The sequence below is a fragment of the Rattus norvegicus genome, chromosome 1 (genome assembly GCF_021556685.1).
Source record: "Rattus norvegicus strain SHRSP/BbbUtx chromosome 1, alternate assembly SHRSP_T2T, whole genome shotgun sequence".
NCBI lineage: Eukaryota > Metazoa > Chordata > Mammalia > Rodentia > Muridae > Rattus > Rattus norvegicus.
In genome coordinates, this window is record NC_141534.1 from 165,510,928 (window position 1) to 165,533,468 (window position 22,541).

General features: G+C 39.8%; 1 protein-coding gene across 50 annotated transcripts in view; it reads right to left on the reverse strand.

The window, feature by feature from the left end:
* The window catches only part of Emsy (EMSY transcriptional repressor, BRCA2 interacting), a 69,327-nt gene extending 48,185 nt beyond the window's left edge, over window positions 1-21,142 (reverse strand). For 14 of the 50 annotated variants that reach the window (XM_087570537.1, XM_087570424.1, XM_087570385.1 and 11 more), the window contains exons 1-7: window positions 21,033-21,142; window positions 19,331-19,439; window positions 12,846-12,945; window positions 11,473-11,547; window positions 10,238-10,279; window positions 6,655-6,830; window positions 2,916-3,175 (exon numbers count right to left, since the gene is read on the reverse strand). In XM_087570537.1, coding sequence (XP_087426663.1) covers window positions 2,916-3,175; window positions 6,655-6,830; window positions 10,238-10,279; window positions 11,473-11,547; window positions 12,846-12,945; window positions 19,331-19,400 — 723 coding nt within the window. In that variant the 5' untranslated portion in view covers window positions 19,401-19,439; window positions 21,033-21,142. 50 annotated transcript variants of the gene reach the window in all.
* Window positions 21,143-22,541: the final 1,399 nt, after the last annotated feature.

A 22,541-nucleotide genomic window follows, 5' to 3' on the forward strand; every position in this document is an offset into this window, starting at 1 on the left:
CCAAAGCATTCAAGTTTCACTTACAGCAATACAGCAAACCCTAAACATTTTTATGTAAGTTTACCAAAGTAAATTAGAAAGTTAATGATGTTAGGTGACACTTACTAAACATTGCATGGACTATAATCATTCTCAATGAATAACATCATCTGATTCTGGTAACTTTTTAAAAGTACTAGTATTACTTTTGCTTTAAAAGGAATAGATGATTAGCAGTTATCAGAGGGCCAGTGACACAGTCCTATGGGAAAGTGCTTGTTTAACATGACCAGATACTTGTAATTTATAACATCAATACTTATAGGCATAGTGAATAAAAACGAAACATACAACAGAAACAAAAGAATACGGACGACATGTAGGTACATTTTAGTTACAGCTCTCCTATGCTATTTCTTGAATGCTAAAATCATTTTTAAGTAAATGAAAGAAGAAGAAAAGAGAAATAGCCATAAGATCTAGCAAGGAAAGCAGTTAAAACTATTATAGTGAGATTTAACAACCAGAAACATAGTTATACACTAGTCAGTTGGTGTCAACGCCAGCTCAGAAAGCAAAACTAAGAGCTAAGGATGGTACACGTCAGAGTATAGCACTTTCCCAGTATATACAAGGTCCTGAGTTCGATCCCCAGCATCACTCACATCAAAACCAAAACCAAACAAAACAAAACCTAAAATCTTTCTACCAAAAAAAAGAAATAACTCAAAAATGTTTACTTGAGGGGTTGGGGATTTAGCTCAGTGGTAGACCGCTTGCCTAGCAAGCGCAAGGCCCTGGGTTTGGTCCCCAGCTCCGAAAAAAAAAAAAAAAATGTTTACTTGAAATCAAGTAAAAATGCAAACACTTTGCTTAATAAAGTGCAAAATCATCAAAAGCAGTTAATTTCAACATGTTAATGGATAAGCTTTAGTGAACCAGAGGATTCACATATTTAGAACAGTTCATTATTATTAGCAAATTAGTAAAAATGCTGCCTTCCAAAGATACTCTGCAAAGCAAAAGAGCTGGCATCTTCTAAGTGGATGCTCCATGGCACACCTTAAACACTCAGCTGCACTTAACCCTCGATGCAGACATCACTCTTCCCTGAGATGAGAAGACTTAGAGGCACTTATCGTCTCAGGAACCACAGCACCCTTCCACAGTTTATTCCAAAATACTGACTGGCAGGCAGGTTCACAGTACTCAAAACAGAAAACAGAAGAAAGATTCTTGCCTGATGAAGCTGACCAGTTCAGGAAAACCCTAGGACAAGTGGCGGAAGCACATGGCAGTGAATGTGCCCATTTCATATGTAGGCTGACTGCCAGACACTTAAGGTCTGAAAAGAAAAACTAACAGAGCATGAGAAAAGAAAGCCGGACCAAAAGGCTTATAAATATAATCAAATAAAAGAATATAATCATTCTATCAAAAGCCAGATGATTTTTTTTCTTTTTTTAAAAAGAAAAATAAGGACCATCTACAGGAGAATTATTAGAAATTTAAAATACGATGGTTGCCCAGTATTCTCATACCTACATGCCTGTGATCCTTAGCACTCAAGGTCAGCCAAGACTATATACATAGTAAGTTCCAGGCCAGAGGAGCTAAATAGTGAGACCCTTCCTTCAAGAAAAATAAAGTATGACAGCAAACATGAACAATTCCATGCAAGTAACATAAGATACTGACTAAGGATTCCGAAAAACGGTGAGACACATTTAACCATGTCAGGCTCTCTTCTAACAGCTTGACGTACATTATTTCTAATACCCAAAGATCTTACAGAAACACTGGGCTGTTGTCATCGTCGTTGTCATCCCCCCAACCCCTTGTATTTCACAGAGAACATCTGGGTATAGAATTTAGTTTCCTCATAGTCAAAAGGCTAGCAGCAAGCTAGAATTCAAAATTTAAAAGTCTATTTCCAAAGTCCATATCCCAATCCATTAGGGTACAGGGAGAGGAAGGGGAACCGGGAAAATAGAAATGAAAAGGTATAGGAAAATTAAAAGAGCACTTTAGCAAGTTTCAAATTTTCAAGGATCACAAAGGAAATGCAGAATGTCAGAGAGGTAAGCAAGAACTTCTGAGAACAGAAGTACAGGATAAAATCCTCTAAAGACAGAAGCCTGAGGGTCATGAAGTCTTTGCTGTTTCAGTCCTCTAAAAAGTTTCCAAAGACAAAACCAGAAACTAAAAAGAGAATGTAACTGGGTATCTCAAAAGCTGAAAGCCAAGAAAAGAATGTCTTTAAAACTCACAGGAAAAAATTTCCTTTGTCCACACACAGTCTCGAAATGTAATCCATGAGGAACTACCGAAAGGCATGCGCTAGCAACATAAACTAATGACAAGGGAAGAGCACAGAGACTCTAAAGAGGAAATGCCAGAAATGCAGGTGTAAACGTAGCCTCAGGTCATCAGAATCCATCAGTGTGAAGACTGAGGGCTGCAAGAACATAAAACTGACAGAATACCAAGAACTTGAAGTCAAAATGAACGCACAATACCATACAAAAAATAAAAAGGAAGATTTTAACAATTATTCATTTACCCATACTCCCTTTTTCTCCTAAAATACACTCAACTCTACTAGCAAAGCAAAAAGTGACTTCCTAAACATAAGGCCACATAAATAAAGACTAAAAGTTTTCTAGTTTGTTTCAAAATTACCAAACACAACGTAAGTCTAGACGTAGATCTGCTAGCTGTCATCTTGAGCACATCATCTGGCACCTGAGCCTCATTTTAAAAAGGAAATAACAACATCTACCCAGATATTTTACATGCAGAATTATACAAGAAATGTGAGCATTCCCAGCATAACGCCAAGTACACAGTAAGCCCTCAGCACACAACTGTCAACTCTAAATCACGCTGTGTATGTGACAAAGACAGAAGGACTGAGACTCCCCCCCACCACCTACCTTCTGTGTTGTGGTGTTTGTTGTCTGTGTTGATGGCTTGGTGAAAGTTATTTTCACAGGTGACATGTGGGGTGGTAAGGAGTTGGCAATGCTCTGCATAATGTTGCTCATCTTGGGACTTCCGCTCACGGGCACAGTGATAGTCTTTGAGACCGGAACAACAGCCTTTGGAACTTCCTTCAGGACAACAGGGGAGGAGCTAGAAGAGTTTGTTCGCCTGCGTTTTCTGGGTTTTTCATCTTCATCTGAGCAGCTAACACCTGAAAGACAACAACAATATTTCTACTTACACAAAACTAGCATTGCCTCTTCTGCTTCCTTTTTTTAAATGCCTGTGTCATCCTTGGCCTTTACTTTTCTTTTATACCCAATCTGTCACTAAGCCCTGACAATTTTCCCTCAGCAAAGTTATCTCTCTGAATACCCACCAACTTTTCTTTTTCTTTTTTTTTTTTTGGTTCTTTTTTTCGGAGCTGGGGACCGAACCCAGGGCCTTGCGCTTCCTAGGTGAGCGCTCTACCACTGAGCTAAATCCCCAGCTCCCCACCAACTTTTCTTAAACGACTCTCTAGTTGGGGCTCCTGGCCTCTTGCCTGCATTTTATCAATAACCTCTGAGAAGATACTCCTGCATCTATCTCCATCTACTCTACACTCCTACTACAGCAAGCCTGGAAATTTCTTAACTGCACAGCCTAAAATTCCCTAAATCTGTAGTTTGCTATCCTCCCAAAATCCTCACTGGACCAAAACTCAAGGACCCCTATCTTTCCAGGCACACAATACCATCACCCTGACCCTGTCCCCCTCTAAAATCTTGACAAACTGAATTTCTCACCATTGTCCAAAGATACTTCAGCCCCCTCTTATCTTCTACACCCTGCTATCATCCTGCAAGCCACTCCTCAGTGAAGCCTTCCCTTCTTTGCTGCAAAGCTAGTCCACCTCTCCTCTGAGCAAGCACGTTGTACATCCTCTTCTGTACCACTTACCCCATGACAGTGTAACTGTCTACACATCTCCATATCAGTAAACCTTTACACAAAAAAAGACTAAGTCCAACTGTTTTGTCTCCCTGGTATGGTGACTTGCACAAAGTTGGTGAATGACTAATAAAACTAGCAATGTCTTTATACAAACGGATACAGTTCTTGTTATTTGAAAGTGCATTAGCTTGTGAAATAGTTTCTTTACTAAGAGCAGTTTTAAAAATAATTGTAAAAAAACAGGTCTTCAGTGTCATTTCTAAAGACCACTTTGGTTAAATCTACAGAAACCTGAAATAAATTTAACAGTCCATATGACTCTTAACATTTTTGTAGTCTAAAACTCAATTCTTTTATAGATTTTATAAAATTCACATGACAAATACAGCAATGTAAATGGGGAATTTCTTCAGAGCATATATAAAGTTACATAGCATGACTCATGAAATTGGTAATAAAATATAAGTCTTTACAGCTTCAATTGTTAGACTCTATGAAGAACTGGCAATGACCTAGAAACCTGTCTTAAAAAAGGGAAATGCCACCTTTAAAATCTACATGAAAATCTCTTATTACTAGAGTAAGACCAATTAAGATTAAATACTAATGATTAAAACCATAGCAAACAAAAATAAAATATGAAACAATTTTAAAATAATTTTTTAAAATAAAATTAAGAGACATTAATATAAGAAAAACTGGACACCAGACTGTTTTATAGAGCCAAGTATGGCAGTGACACCAGTGAGCCGAGCACTTGGGAGGCTGAAGCAGAAGATCACAGATCTGAGGCCAGCCTCGGCTACACAGATTGTCTCAACAGACAAAAGACAGACAGACAGACTATTGTATAGAGCAGAATAGACTCAGAAGTTTAAAAATGCAAATAAAAAACTTTTGAAGATCACCAAGTAGAAATATAAAAGTAGCCTCGAGAACGAGTCACTATACATAAGAGCTGGAGGATATGCGGGGTAATCCAAGAAAATACTGCAAAGATTGGAATTCTGAGAAAATGTCAAATAAGCACATGCCTTCAGTACCTATTCATGTCTGTGTTCCACAGGAATCAAAGATGTGAATGCCTAATGGACAGCACTGTTCAAAGGCAGATTTCTCATACAGAGCAAAAAATGATGGCATTTCTCAAATCCCAAAGCTGATGAAAAAGCAAATACCTAGTCAAATATACAGATGAGAAGTCTTCAGAACCATCAAAAGCCAATCACTGAAAAGAGCTTGTGGCTCTATGATTTATTCCAGAAAAACAGATCTACTCAGAGCTCGGACTGCTGCATTTGGTCAACAGGGTCCTGGTAACACTGAGACATCACTTACTTTTGACATATACAGTACTTCCACTTGGCAAGACAACTACACTGGAGGCAGGACTGGCAGGTCTTGGAGACTTAACCGTTGCTATGCTGCCACTTGGAACAGGGGTAGAGGTTGGGGTAGACGTGGTACTTGTGTAGGAATAGCAAACCACTACTGAAGGAATGATAAAAAAAAGTCTGCTGTTAACGTTCCCCACATCTGTCCAGACATACAGAGAAATTACTTTTACTGCAGGACAACTTTATCATTTTCATATGATCAGAAGCTAAAAGCTAATACAAAGTACTACACTCAAAGGTTAAGGCTATTTTGAAAATCATCACTTAATTGTCTTTCCCAAGTATTTACGGGCTTCTCAAGAGGTAATGGCAAGTGGAGAATGGAGGTACAAAGCACCCAAGTTTAAAACTTTATTGAGAAAAAGGGAAATAATTTCTCATAATGGCAGGAACTGGACACCAGGCACAAACCTGCAGTATTTTTAATAACAACAGCAGCACCAATCATGGGGGAATATAATCTCTTTTTAATTTCAGTGATTTCCAAAGGGCTTATATAGAAGGAGAACCATGCTAGTCTGTTTAAATAAACTAATTCATCTGTCATTTGCCAACCAAGTGGTACAACAATAACTAAAAAATGACATCAAATTCCAACCTCCTTATCATTCAGTGAAAGGACACAACTTGGGAGCACCAAGAAATAGCCTAGAGTTAGTTACACCCGGTACTACATTAAATTTTTCCACTGTCACCAATGCTCACACTATACCCTGTTTTAAAGATAAGGAATCCACAGAATACAGATGCTAAGACATGCAAAGGTCACAAGGGTAGGAAATGACAAACTTAGATCCAAACACTGATTTCACTAATAGAAACCCGACTTTCTTCCCATTCTAGTAGCCAACAAGAAGAAAAGGTAAAAGCAGGGAGAAAAGAAATATAACTGCTAACAACAAAGAAAGCAGGAATCCAGTAGGGGCTAAGTATGCACAGATAACTGCTCCCCTGAAAAGTAGTTCCTTAGGCATAAAGCCAAACCTAGACAAGCGTGGAGAGTGTCTCACTCTATTCAAGCCCACTACTAGACAAGACAAAGCACTTTAGTATCACCATTGGTAAGAGAACACAAAGACTTTTAAAGCAGGTCAATTACTAGATTAAGTAACAAAACAAAATAAAACAAAAGTTACATACCAATGTCAGAAATTCAGCCTGACAAAGCTTTTTGCAATTCTGTAATTAAAATAATTTCTCTTTTAAGTAAAGAAAATTGATTTTGATGGTTACTGAAAGCCTGGCAGTTTCTAGTTTGAGAATCAAAAACATACCAATCTGATAATTTTAAGCACTTACTCTACATAGAGGAAAAGCCCTGAGAGGAATCCCCTTTAACAGCAGTGCTCCTACTCACCTTCTTTGCTTGCTGTCTCTGCAGGCACAGGAAGAGATGCATTGTGCTGGACAGCTGCATTGGCCACAGCATTCGCTGTCACAGTGAAGGCAGTCTGGGGAACCAGCCTGGGCATCAGTGGTACCAATCTACGCCCTTCGATGGACCACTCTGAAGAACTATTAGGTCCAGACATACTAGACAAAAGAAAAAATGCTGCTACAAGGGTTCACAGTTGCTAAAAAATGAGTCAAACAAACACAGCTTTTTAAATGATCAGAAGTATCCTGAATTCTGGAGAGGCTTCTCTTTTAAGCAAGCAAGATCAACTTAGAAACATTTAAATTCAAGGAATGCCACACACTGAAAGCACTAAAGTGCTTACACACTTTATTCCATAACCTGAATCCTATAATGAAGACAATTTTTCTATACTTTAAAAATAAAAACTGATATTGATTTATGAAGTTGGGTTTCATGAATGAAAACAAATATTTCTACTAACTTTTAAAACTTAATTTTGTAATTATTTCAAGAAACTAAAAGCATTAAGAATGTTAAGAATCAGATTTCACTTTACAATAAAAGATGGAGTTCAATGAATCTTTGGAAATTTTCCTAACTGCCCGCATGGCCAGAGATTCTAAAGGCTTTCAAACATGTTAAACTGAGGCAGTAAACGAGAGGAGTTAGTAAGACGGAAAACAGCTGTATACAGCAGCAGGTGTCACTGACAATATTCACTGTGGTGTTATATTCTTACCCTTCCTGGGGTTTTTTGTTTTTTAAGAGTAGATCTGAGGATGCTAAAAGAGATCTACCACTCTTTCACTTTATTTGTCTGGTTCACCCTGCCCTCTAAAAGGCACTTGTGGCAACTGAACCCTCTCTAAGACATTATTAAATAGTCTCTCTTCCTTAAACTTCTTGAGAATATTTTGTTTCAGAAATCAGACCAGAGGTTAAAATACCAAAGAGAGCAGCCATATCTCTCACTTGGCTTCATGAAATATCCTAATGTTTCATGTTAAGGTTTAAAATTAGTCTAAAACACAACTGACTTTCTTCACTAAATTAGAAATACAAGTTTTGTGGAACCACAGATTCTATAGCCCAGCCTAGCGCTCATGACTGTATCCTGTGATTGTGCAGATTCAGAGGGCAGTGAAGTACTTCTGACGCTGACAGTGACGTGCTTAAACGTCAACTGCGGTGGGCATGGTAACGTTAGGCACTGACCCCATCTCTCACTGTGTTAAGTCAGTCCTCTCAACAGTCCTATGAAGTTGATAGCATTAGCATCTCCATTTTCTAGAATGAGAAACCGAATCACACTGAAGTTATGTAACTTGCTTAATAAACGTTTCCTTCAACAAGTATGCATCATGATTCTGTAATTATCTGTCATAACATAAACAGAAAGAATAAAAGTTTCCTGGTGGATTTTATGGGCAGGTTTACTTTATAGCAATTGAGTATTATTGCCTAATTACTGCCAATTTTTGCTGAAGAGAATCAATTACAACTTAAAAAGGACTTAAAACAGGCATGATAGCACAGGCCTTTAGCCTTTAATCCCAGCACCCCTTGGCAAAAGCAAGCAATCTTGTAAATCTCAGTGAGTTAAAGGTCAGCCTGGATGACACAGTTAATTCCAGGCCAGCTAAGGCTATATAGTAAAACCCTTTCTCAAAACGTTGAAACAAAATATTGTCTCAAAAAAGAAAGAAATAAAAGAAGGAAGAAGAAAAAGGATTCAAGTTGAAGAATCCAATTGGATTACTATAAAAATATCTATAAATTCTTTTGTAATTTAAAGCAAGTCCTACATAAGAGAAGGAAAGGTGGACTTCCTGAGGCAGCAGTGACCTCACAAATGTTACATGAGCTCCATCTTAGTACCAGCTCAGAAACAAGGAACAGCACAAACAGGATAGAGACAGAAGCATTATTACTAACTGAAATGAAAACTTCCCAAAAGCCAGTATGTTCTTGTTAAACCCCTATTCTGATATCATTTTATTGGACTATCACTGATAACCTGTTTGGTATGAGTTTACCACACACTTAAAGTGACTTCTACACTTACCTGGTGTACTGTTTAAATGGTGGCAGATATTATAAAATCAAAAATATGAAGCTCATGGACATATGCTACTGAAAAGATGAAGCTTGCAGTGCAAAAAGACACAACTGCAACTTTTAGGAAGAATTATGTCTTCCAAATGTCCACTCATGCAAGCATGCTCAAATATTAAGTGAATGAGAAATGAAGTATCATGTTAGAATTAGGTCAAAAGTTCCTTTTGCTTTAGTGATACGGTTGTAAACATCTGTTAGCTGAACAAGCCATCTAAGTGAATTTAGAAATTAAGTATTGTACCTGACGGTTTCACAAGTCCCCTCAGTTTGCACACTTTCCTGGCTCTCTAGTCATCCAAAGACCACATGGAAGGTGCAGACCCTACTCTGCTCCCTGCTCTGAGAAAGCCACATACTAATGAGCTTCAACAGGCAGCAGTTAAGAAAAGCTGCATCCTCACACAGCAACACAGCATCCTGGGAATGCCTGACAGTTGGCAGAAGTGCCAAGATCTGATATTCCAGATCACCGTTTTAGTCTAATTGTAGAGACATGAGGACTGGGCTAAGCAAAGCATGTGAAGCATTAATATTGATGTAACTAATAACTCAGGTTAGAGTAACGAAGGACAAGCACCCTCCCAATGAAGCCTTAGAGAGGAAGGCCTTTAGCACGGTTCTCTTGGTCCAGGTCCCTTATTCCTCTTGTTCCCCTTCTTTCCTGCTCCATCCTCTCAGCTTTCCCACCACCTTTCAGGTATATCCCTTTCCAAGCCACAAAGCAATCTCAAGTGCGGGAGAGAGGCAGGAGGAGGGACTGCAGTCAACTCAGAGGCATTCCTCTAGCCGTTTTCACAGACTAAACCCCCCATAGGTCATCTTTAAGTCTAGGCTCCACTGCTATATCTTAGGGCAAGAAAGTGTCACCAATCCCCATTCCCTAACTTTTGGCTCAACAAATAAATATAGTAGCTAGTCAAACTAAAACCACAATATGAAATATTAAAATTGGAGTAGAGAAAGACCTAAGAAGCTTTTTTAAAAATTATATACTGAAGTAAATTCTTTTCAAAAAAGGCAATTAATATATTAAAGGTATCAGAAAGAAAGGGGAGGGCAGAGAAATAGGTGAATAGAAGCCAACTCTCAATTATCCATGCTAATGGAGAGAGGAAGGAAAGGGAGAGGTCACACAGATTAAAGAAATCCACATATTATCCAAAAAATATTTTAGCAAATACTAGTAAATTCTTGTACCCATTTTTTTTCAGGCCAACTAACAAGTTGTGAGATGAGTTATACGGACTTTCACCTCCTCTCCCTTCCCACCCTCTGACTAGAGATACTCCCAAGCAGCAAAAATGGCTAAAGGTTGGGCAGTATTAGGAAGGTGAGGGGGAAGAGAAAAAGCAAGGGGCATGGTTAATTCATAAATGGAGTATGTGCCCCTGAATAATTGAGAGCGTCAATTTGGAAATAAATACAAGAAAAAGCCTGAAATAATAATAACCTATTTGCATACCTGTAACTTGGTCTTTCACCCAAATATAAGGATAAATTCATTCTTAAAAGGGGAAAAAAGGAAAAGGAGACTAAATAAATGTTATCCTTTAAGAATGACACTGACGCATCAACTTACAACTCATTGCCCCATAATACAATTTGAATGCATCTAAGGTATTCATTGTCTACTTTATCATCTATCGCAGTTTCCTATGACAGCCCCCAAGTTAGAGTGCGGACCCAGTTTAAAGTATTCTGATTCAAAAGTCTGAAGCAAATTCAAAAAGGGACAAATTAAATTTGAAGGTTTCATCTATGCTAAGCTGACAGTGAAATACTTGCCATCTCTATAGAGAACGTCTAGGTTTCTACCGTACAAGTCTACCACTGAAGAATCTCAAACTATGCTGTTAAAGAGGTGAGTGCCCCATTCTGTGTGTTAAGTAAAATGAGGAACAGTGAAGTACAAGAAGCCAACAGACTGTGTAATCAATTCAAATTCTATCAAATGCCTTATGCCATCACATTATGGTAATGCACTAAGTTCTTTTTCCTTTAGTTTTATATCATATTAAAATGTAAAAGTTAAAACAAATGGAGGATACTTTAGCATTTCATGAACTATTTCTATTATCACTGAAAGGATTCCTCCCTGGTCCTTTCTGTTCTTCAGGAGGCAGGCACTCCCTCTCTAGCTAATGCCTCGTTCTGCTCGAAGTCCTCTACCACCCTGTGCCCAATCTACCAGTTACGGTGATCTGAAAACAATCTCATAAGAAGCCTTTATATTTTATTGTGTTTGTTTTTTAAAGTACGTTAAGTTATATTTATACTTCTTTAAAAGAACATATTTTATAATTTTTCTAAGTCTTGAAATATCTGAGCCATATAAAAATTATAATGCCTATTTATAAAGCAATATCCATATCAAATACCATTACAAGAAACCTCTAAGCACCTTTCAATTTTAGAGGTAAACTTCATTACTGAGTTGTGCTTCCTATAGTCTTTGATTATACAGAGATTACCTTGTAATAGGATTTGACCTAAGTACTTTAAGCTTCCCTAACAAAATGCAAAACAAAAACAAAAAGTAATCAATAGAATAAACAGTAATTGCTATGGGCAGGGTCTCTGAGTGTAGAGATATTAAGATAAAAGACTCAGGGACCTGCCACACAAAAGGAAGACTGTCTCAAAACTACTTTATACTACATCATTTAAAAAATCAGGGGTGGTAGACTAATGGCTTACTTATGTGCAATTGTTGTTAACCGTTCATCGTTTACTGCTCTCCGAACTTCAGCACGGTGGCGCTCTGTTGAGATGCTATGAGAAAAAATAGCCATTATAGAACTCTGCCAAGCAGGCAGCTCTTCTCTACACTTTTATTAATGTTTAAGTCAACATCTTTTTGGGGCTGAGGACTACTTTGCCTAATGTGTAGCTTCAAATGTTTCAAATTCATAGGAAAGATTTCATATTGATTCTGTGTAACTGAGGATTATGTATCTATAAATCCCAGAAAGACAAATGCAGCCCGATATGCAGATTTTCCCGTCTGTGAAAGAACAGGTAGCACTTCCTGTTAAGTAGCATGGAAACAGGTGCTCAAGGAGCTCCTTATCTCAGGACTGCCAGCAGCAGGAAGACTGAGCACTTAGAAGAAAGTCTTCTAAGGTCTGTTCCTAAGGCTTAAGAGTCTAGTAATTTTATGTTCAATGAATATAATAAAAGCAGTAAGAGTGGCCAGATAATGTTTCTTGTGAGTACATGCAATGAAACGTGACTCAACCTTAGCTACGTGCCTTCTACGTTAGGTTACCAATGGTAAAAATGTACATATCTTAAACACTGATCAATGAAACAATTTTAAAGACATCCATTATATTTATAAATATCCAATAAAGTAAATACCACTCTTCTTACATTCTTTAGTACTTAACGCTAAATTTATAGCATGGATCACAACACTTAAGAACTAAAAGCAGAATTTATGAGGAAACATAAATAACAAAAAATAAAAAAGACTGAGAATCTACTTAGTTACACTCCTATATTAATATTAATTATTAAGAGCCTCTTCCATTATTTTAACTTCTAAAAATAAAACAAAATTACTTCAAATGTAGAAAGCAAACTTGAGTTAAGCAGATCATTTTTTGAGAAAGCACAAGATATAAAAATGGATCCAGACAAAGCACCGAGGAATCTCTTTCTCTAGAGTTGCTGGGTGAACTCAAGCTCCACCCTAGCTCAGATAAAGGAGTCAGTGATTTCAGGCAGGGACTCCATCCTGTAGCACCCACTCACACGGTGAGGCATCTGGCCTCCACTCCTCTTTTCCTCCCATTAAATGCCACTCTATATCCTGATACTCAGCTGCACTGGCTCCTCTTTCTTTCTTCTATGTCAAAGGTCCTCCCACCAGGTAACATCTACCTCAAGCCCTTCGATTGGCTTGTATGACAGAGACTAAGTTTCCCCATTTCCTACAGCAGCAATCGAACAACTGGAATAGAACCTCTAGTACCCAACAAACTGGTCTTCAACTTGAGAGTGAAAAGAAGTAAACCCCACAAATTGAGACTTCTAGTCACATCATCGAAACTTTCATGACAAATTACCTAAGGACTTTTGAGAGTTCTCCAAGAAGATCTTTCTTTTCCTTGGTGAGGTCCCCTTGTGCCCGAAGTGCACTGATAACTCCAGCATATGCCTCCAATTCTAGAAAAAGAAAATTATTTTATCAAGATAAGCCTTTAATTTTGAATAATGTGGCTCTGCAATATTAAGCTTTAGGGTAAGAAATCCCAAATCAACCAAATGCAAAATTTAAAATTCCTTTCAAAAATGTTATCAACTAAAAAGATTAAAGTGTCAAGTTCATCATTTATATTGCTTTGTTATACAATGTCTCAGGGAAGTCAAGGGTATAAAATGCTTAGGAAAGAAAATCTCTAACATATTACTGAAGAACATTTAATCTAGCCAGGAATGGTAGATCTTTACATCTACAAAAACTACCATCCAAGAAAATAAAACACAAAAATCTGCCATCAAAATAACTAATTAGTCTAGTGTGCGTGCCTCTAATTCCAGCATACACAAGGCTGAGGCAGAAATATGGGGAGTTCGAGGACAGACTGAGACACAGAGCAAGAAACTGACTCAAAGAAACATAGGTGGGAGCAGTGACTCAGCCCTGAGTTTGATCCCCAAAATCTACTTAACAAAATAAAAGAGAAAGCTGGCAGGTGGTGGCACACTCATTAATCCCAGAACTCAGGAAGCAGAGGTAATCTCAGGTTTGTGAGTTCAAGGTCAGCCTGGTCTATAGAATAAGTTCTGGAGAGCCAGGGCTATACAGTAAAGCCCTGTCTTGAAAAACAAAAAAAGATGAAAAAAAGGAGATATGGTAGTATATAGTTGTCACCCCAGTGTTGAAGGAGGCAGACAAGAGGACTCCCCTAGGCTTGCGAGTCATTAAGCCGGCCCAGCCTACTGAACTGAATAAACTCTAGGTGACAGACCTTACCCAAATAAAGAGTTATCTAAAAAACAGAATTTTTTTTAAATAGATGATGCCAGAGGAACAACATTTGACGTTGTTCTGTTTTATGCATACATGTCAAGGAATGTACAAATACACACACACACACATGAATGCAAAAAGATACAAGCAAAAACTCAGTAAATGTGGGCTAACTAATGAGATGTTAAGCCTGCAAACTTCAAACTACCCAATACATAAGCAGTAGTACCATGTGATTCATAGTGTCCTCTGTTAAAGGGAGGCATTAGGCGACAAAGAGATGGCTCAACAGTTAAGAGTACTTGCTGCTCTTCCAAAGGACCTAGGCTTAAATACCAATACATACATAATGGTCCAGAAGTATCTGTAACTCCAGTTTCCCGAAAACCAACATTCTCTCCTGGCTTCCCTGACCACCATGCACACATGGTGCATAAACATCACACAGGCAAAACATCCATACATATAAAATAAAAATAAGATCTTATTTTTTAAGGAAGCCTTATACAGAAGGCTGAGTAAATGAAGCAGAAATGTATAGTTCCACTGAAATAGCCTGAGTGTGAACATCCTGTGTATCGAGTGTGTATGCCCTGGACACCATGCAAAGTATCTCAAAAGACAAAGCTCTGATTCTCCAAAGGCAAAAACTCAGTTCCAAGAAATACATTTCAAGTATGATCAGCCAAGATTACAAAAACGGTACTAGGAATATCCATCTAAGAATCCAGTATATTAAATGTTTATGCCCCAATAAACTATTTATGAAGTATTCTATTCAACAAATCAATGTTGAATCCTAATACACATACACTGAAGAGTGTTAAGTTCTGCCCTCAAGTATTTAACTGCAAATGTCTTCAGGCAATTATGATGGTTTGCATATAGTGATAGAGGAACAGGAAAAAACACATCATCTGGTTTGGAAAAACAAGCTTTAATCAAGAAAAGAAGTGTCTATATAGACAGTGGAGGATGAACTCCTGCAAAAGGAATAGAGAGCAAGAGAACTGAAGACGTCTCTCAGTACTTCAGTCACTTCCAGTAACAATAACTACTTTTAGGAGTTTTACATTAAAGGTAGTCAAATTATCTTTAGTTGAATAGTCACTAATTCAAACCAAATTAACAGAATATAACACAGAATACCAAGGAAACTATATAAATATTTGTAGGTATAAAACAAAGTCCCTATTCTCAAAATGATTAAAATCAAAGTCTACAAAGGATATGTGTAGGTTAGCTAGATGATTGAGTAGACAGCTATATCCTGAAGGCTTTACTTCACACATGTAAGAAAACTGAGTAAAGGGGAGACAGAAGCAGTCTGGGGTCAGACTAAGGAAATCATAACCCTAACCTAAAGAGTTATTTGCTAAAACTCAGTAATTGATTGTAGAAAGATTCTGCAAAATGCTTAAGAGAATGCCAATGCCATAGAAAGAAACAAAAGATAAGAGGGAAAGGGTGGCTTGAGAAAAAGACACTATTTGCATTTCAAGTTTTACTGTATGCTTCTGAGACATGAACCTTGTTTTGAGACTAGTTTAAATCCTGACCCTTTTGCCTCCACCTCCTTAGTGCTGAGATGACATGTGCTACCATGCCTGACTTACAAAGAATTACAAAGAAAACATAATTAACTGAGGAAACATGACAGAGCTGGACAAGCGGTCTCAGCAAGTAAAGGAACTTGCCACCAAGCACCGTAGTCTGGCCTCAATCCCAAGAACCCACGCAGAAGAAAGAGAAAACTTGACTCCTGAAAGCTGTGGCCTGACTTCCTCGCATGCCCCAGAGCATGTGGGCAAGATCTTTCGTGCACAGGCACACACGCAAATAAAATAAAACAAATTTATTTAAAACGCGATCTCTTTTTTTCTCTTTTTAAGACAGGGTCTTACCATGTAGCCCTGGCTGACCTAGAACTTCCTACATAGAAAGGCTGGCCTCGAACTCAAGAGAACCACCTGCCCCTGCCTCTTGAATGCTGGGATTAAAGGCAGGTGTCACCACACCTGGCTAAAATGCAGTAAAAAAATTTAATATGACAAATATTTCTGACATTTCAAGTTTTATTTGAAGCCAAACTAAAAAGCTATTGCAAATTCCAAAACAGCCAAGACTACACAGAGAAACTATGTCTCAAAAACAAAAAAAAATTTTAAAAAAATGATAAATTCACATGAATGCCACAGAAAACAAAAGATGTATCACACTACTTTTATAAAACTCTAAACTAGGTCCATTTTAAAAAATCATATTGGGGTTGGGGATTTAGCTCAGTGGTAAAGCACTTGCCTAGGAAGCGCAAGGCCCTGGGTTTGGTCCCCAGCTCCGGAAAAAAGAAAAAAAAATCATATTATACTTTAGCCATAAATCCCACACAAGTCAGTTAAGTTAGAGCTCAAAAGTCATAAAAATAAGGCAAGGAAGGGGCAGCCAAAAAGTATCAAGCACTTGCCTACTACTAGTACTATAAGTATATTATAGACTGTCTAGACCAATTTCTTTTTTTTACTATATGTGAATATTTTGCTTGAATGTATGCCTTAAACACAATGTGTGTGCCTGGTGCTAGAAGAGAGCATGGATTCCCCAGGGCTGCCATGTGGGTGCTGGAAACTGAACCTGGGTTCTCTAAAAGAGCGGCCATCTCTCTAGTCCCCTAATTTCCTGATAATTGAAATGTTTGACATCTCAGATTGAAACAATTTATAGTTGTTTCTAAAGCAACCAAGTTTTAAGCTAATGACACTTTTTAAAAAGAGTGTGCATGTTGGGGGGGGGCGGGAGAGGGAGAGGGAGGGAGAGAGGGAGGGAGGGAGGGAGGGAGGGAGGGAGGGAGGGAGAGAGAGAGAGAGAGAGAGAGAGAATGAGGTACCAATGCCATGTGAGTGCAGATGTCCAAAGAGGCCAGAAGAGGCATGAGATACTTGGCACTGGAGTTACAAGTAGTTGTAACTGGCCTGACCTGACTGCAGAGCTCTGGAGAGCCCTTAAGCTAGTGGGTCAAGACCCCTTTGGGTAGAATATCAGATATCCTAAACATCAATTTTACATTATGATTTGTAACAGTAGCAAACTTAGAGCTATAAAGTAACAATGAAAAAATTATGGTTCCAGGATCACCACAACATGAGGAACTGTATTAAAGGGTGACAGTATTAGGAAGGTTGAGAACCACTCTTCCAGCTAACAATTCTTAAAGATGGCATCTTCTCTAGACTTTGAACCTCAAAGTCATGATAGTAACCCAATGAGTGAAAGAAATCTTTTGTCAAATTGCTGTCAAGGTCCACCTTCATAAGTGCTACTGGAGAAGCAGGGCATAGGCAGTGGCTATTTTCTTTAGCACAGAAGCAGTACCCAGCATCTCCCACACAGTCTACCTTAAACTACAGACACATTTATTGCTAGTTATTTATTACTTTTTTCCCACACCCTAAGTCTTTATTTCTTCAGTTTCTTCTAGGGTATCTTTTTCTATGCAACCTCCTCTTCTAAGTTAAGAACAATTTGATTCTCTTCAGTGAGTCAATCACATGTTTGGGGCAAGGGGAACCCTAATATATGGGTCAATCTGACCCTGAGTTCTGAAAGTCCACCAACACATCTTAGGTAGTTCACCTGTTTATCTGAATATAGTCAGTAACTGAGAATCTGCATGTAAATCCAAGGGTTAAGAATTACTCTCTACATTTTAAATGATGTTAGCACTCTTTGAGCTATGGTTGCTGCAACCAGACCCACTGCTTGGCCTGAGAATATATTAGCCCCATCATGGTAACAACACAATGGCACGCATTGCTTTTATAAAGTGGCATCTTCTGGGTAGCTGATAGCTCTTCAGACATAACCTTGGTGGCTTGGGCTGTTTCATGTGCTTTCATTCTTGAACGCTAAAACTTTAACCTCTTGATGTGTGTGATTTTATAGGATTTTAGGGTCAAGTCATTTCCATACATCACCTCAAATCACTTATGGGAAAAGCTAGAGATAAAGTTACTAACTTTATATTATAACATAAACCCTTGAGTCAAGGCTCCCAAAACCCAGAAACCTCAGTCCAATCTACTGTCTTTGTGATCTATTTATCTAATATTTTTAACTCTGAGAGAAATGGAGTTCAACTTGATAACCAAGAGCAAGTTACATTAGTGCATGTGGACAACTTCAAAATAGTGATAAAAGTTTACATGTAAGCTTTAAAGATTATCCCCCTCAAAGAACCCTCTTCAAATATCTAAGACAAGTTTACATAGTTTGAAATCCTCAATGGGTTATTAGCAACAGATCCACAGTAGCTACAATTTTATCTGATCTACATATAAGAATTTGCAAAGATTTCCTCTGAAGGAAAATACTAGTGGCCTACAAATATGTCTGGAAGAAACTGCTTTAAACACTGCATCATCAGACATCAGCCACAACGAGAGGCTTTTTACTTAATTAATATTCATAACCAAGACACTGATGATCCTTTCCAAATTATCTGTCACTTCTTTCATTTAGTGCAGCAGCCTCAGGCTACGGTAATAAATAAGCCAGGGCCCTTATGGTCTAAAACCGCATATTCATGAATATTCATTTGAAACCAAAGATTCAAATGATTAGAGTAACTCTTTTTCTCAATATTCCCAAGAATGGATGTGGCTAACACCACCCTACACACATGGGGAAGACATTAGTTCCTTCCTAATATGCCTTAGCATTAGGGCTTGCTTCTCTCTCTAAATGCTTGTTGACAAGAGCTGCTATGGGGGGAAAAAGAAGCATTAATCAAACTTAAATATAAAGGGTATCTTACCAATTACAATAAGAACTAACTAGGCAGCTTGCCTTAACTTAATCCAAAAAAGGCATGTTTCACACACACCCAGTTAGTACTATCCCAACATATGCAAAAAACAAAAAACAAAAACAAACCCAACATTGCATAGAGCAGCAGTTTTCAACCTGTGACCACAACCCCTTTAGAGGGCAAATGACCTTTTACAGGGGTTGCCTAAGACACAGATATTTACATTAAGATTCATAACAGGAGCAAAATTAGTTAGGAAGCAGCAACAAAATAATTTTATGGTTGGGGGGTCACCACAATGTGAGGAGCTGTATTTAAGCGTCACAGCATTAGGTTGAGAAGCACTATGCTAGAAGTCAAATACTGACTACGTGATTTACTGTGAGTACTGTCTTAGGTTTAAAGTTCATATGCAAAAAGGGGACCAAACCAAAGCAAAACAAAGCAAAGCAATTGCTTTGGGGCCTGAGTGTCATGTGTACAGTATAAGAGAAGGTTTCTCATTCGTCATGGCTCTTTGAGTCATCATTCCTCCATATCATGTACAAATCGTGCTAGGTCCTGGGACACAGTGGGAAAGATGAGGACTATGCCACCAACAATCATGACCCTCACAGAAGAAAAGGGTCAAAGAGAAATATAAAACATCAAAAATAAAACAGGCAGGCATGGCAAAACACACCTGTGGTCCTAGCACTTGGGAAGCTGAGGGAAGGAGAGCCTGGGCTACATGGTAAGAGCCTGTCTCAGAACAAAAGCAACAAAAACCATACCCAATTTTCGAAGAATCCGTTTGCATTCATCCCTGCTGAGATCCAAAAGGGTTGGCCACACAACAGGCATTGGTGCTTCTGTTTGGTAGCCCCAAAGAGCTTGTTCTCACTGCGAGAAGAGAAACAAATTGAATTGCCAATGATATATGCAAGGATCTGGAAATCCTTCGCTTGGCTACAGGGATTGAAAAGACAACTCATTAGCATTTTCACACTCCAGCTCCTGACAAACGAAACAAACCACAACTTGAGAACACGCTGATCCAGCTCATATTAACAGGGGAGAATGGGTTTTAAAATCAAACACTTCTTGGTTCCAGTTCCAGCTTTTCAACATAGTTAGTTGTTTCATCCTAGTGAATTGGCCTGTCTGAACCCAATTTGATACCTTTATTTAAAAAGAAAGTAATCCCACCCAATTTGTTATAAGTATTCGAGAACAGGGGATGCCAAGTTCTTTCATAGTGGCTGGCATATGACTTGCCAAACAGATTCTACCACCTATGCAACCTTGGACAAGTGACTTGACAGTTTCCTTAATAAGTTACAATATAAAATAAGCAAAGGGTAGAGCATGTTATTTGGATAAATGGAACTCAATAACTCTTTTCTCAAGTTTTGGCAGTAAAAGTCATATCCACCAGTTACCAAAAGTCTAAAAGCCTGAAATTTCTCACTGTGAATTCCTTGGTCACACAGAACCTGTAGTTCTCACACTACAGGTTGAGAACTCAGTAGATTTTCCTTAACATCTGCTAAACTGATAAATGGATGGTCAGCAGGAGAGTAGAATGAATGAATGAATGGGCCAGCCTAAGAGTCAAACACTAAATCGACATAACTCTTCTATTGAGTTCCAGGCTCTGGGTTGCTAACTCCAACTCTTGGCCTCAAGTGGAGCCCCCTTCCCCCTACTTCCCATCGTCCTCTGAGCTCAGAACCAACCCTGAGCAAGCCGAACAGGACGGCGCGCCCCAGCTGGCAGGATGACATAAAGAAAGGGGGTGGAGAGGAGGAAGGGGCAGAGCCAAAGGAATCCGCTGGCTCCCCAAGCCAGTCCCCGCCTCCCGGTAAAATCTCGGAGGCGGCCGGCGACTGCCCGAATCAGGCACCACGTCACGGCATCCCAAAGCATCCCCTCCAAGGAAGCCCACGGCGGGGCCGCACAGCAATGGAAAGCCGGGCGACAGCAACCGGAGCATGCTCTGGGAACTGGGGTCGCACCGACTATGTCCCCCGCTCAAGTGTCAGCAGGCAGCCTGCCCCGCCCCCTCTCTAAACACGCACTCACAGCACCACAACAAGAGCAGCCCGCCCGGCTCCTCGCCCGCGCGGCTCAGAGCTGGTTCCAATGTCAAGCCCGCGCCCCCGCGGCCAGCAGCCGGTCTCGGGAACCCTGGCCAGCGTCCGCGCCTCGCGCACTCCTCAGCAGAGAGGACAACGGAGAAAAAGCAGGAGCGCGGACAGATAGCCAGACGGTCCAGAGTCGCCTCGGGGCTCCTAGACCTCAACCTCCGGTGTCCCATCACCAGGCGTGCCGGAGTACCCCTCAGTCCACTTGAGGGAGCCCCGCGATCCCGTTAGGAAACAACGGAGGATGGGGCTGACCGCCTCAAGCCAGGCTCCCCATGCCTGGCCAAGCGCTCCCCTACCCTGGATAGCCTGCCAGCTTTTCCCAGGACCCTGCCTGAGAGACACCCACCTGCCCGGCCTTTCGGGGCTCATCTAAAAGGCTCCTCCGCCAAGACTAGGGGACACCAGGAATTAGGTTTGTTTGCGGTGCCTCAGAAGGGGCAAGATGGCGACAGATACGAGAGCGCAGGCGCAAGCGCGCGCGGCTCGACGGGAGGTGTAGTTCGCCTTTCCCGCCTTTTGAGAAACGAGCACTCAAAAGCCTCCATTCGTTCGGTCTCTTCAGCTCCGCGTTTTGAAAGGAAAGGGCGGATGGCGCGGGGCCTGTTGGGAGTTGTAGTCCTAGTTCAACCTCGCTCCTCTTTCACTGCTTGCTGGTCACATGCGCAAAGAAGTCTGGGAGTGTAGTTCCTTTAGGCTTCTACATTACCCTCCAGTCTCTAGCTTCGCGCGCCTATCCTCCGGCCTTTCCCAGCCAATCAGCTGCTCTTTCAGCTATACGTGTAGCGTCACACGTAGCCGGCAAGATGGCGTCAGTAATAGGATCTGAGCTTCGACCTTTATCAAGGGATGAAAAGAACACAGCTTGGTACCCGATGCCCGGTTGAGGATTAAGATCTGGTTCCTTAGACGCTTGGGAGCAGTCATCAACGTCCTTCAGCCACCCAAACGACAACTCAAGAGAGGCTTTCCACTACGGAGAGAGAAGACCTCACAGTGGCCGGTACACCATTCTCAGTGTTAGGAGTTGCAAGTCGAGGAAAGGAATCCGAGCGGCCTCCGCTTGGGGTTACGCCTGTATGAAGTAGGAAAGTAGTGCTGTCTCGTGTTATATCTGTCAAAGGGAAGAGGGATTTACTTGAGGCACTACGACTTGGTAGGCTCACGCTCGGCCTTTGTTATTATTTAACCACACAATGTTGTGGAGGTCTTGTCCCCCTATTTTACAGATCGGTAGGGACCCAATTTCTAGTATTGTAAATCTCATCAAATTTTGTGGTGTCCTCCCTCTAAATGAAGAACTCTGGTAGCATCAGATGCAATGAAAGTGTACAAATCTAAAGGAACTGTTAGTATGTATTCTGCTGTTAGCAAATTCCCGTGAAAACTAGGGTAACCAATGAAAGGACATCTAGCTCAATGATAGATTGCTTGTACAATATGGGCAAAACCTGAAGCCCTGAATTTGATTCACTAAGGAGTGTGGGATGGACACACGAAAAAACTACCCCGTTTTTTGATAGACAGTGTGGATGAAAGCTCTTTTCCTAGTTCACAATGAATTACATTTATAATCCCAGCAGTGGGGAAGTGGAAGAAGGAAGATGAGGAATGCAAGGTCAGACTGGACTGCAAGAGGCCCTGTGACAAAATAAATAAGTAAATAAAAATTTAAAAATTTAATAAGTTGTGAACCACTGCATAACTGTGAGTCTATTTGTGCTCCTAAATGGAGCTGTAGGTTAGTCAGAAATAAAACAGACCATTTCCTACACATGTCTCCTATTGGACACCCTATTTTAAGGTCAGTTTCTGAAGAATACCTTATAAGGTGGTAAATTATGTTTTCTCAAGACAG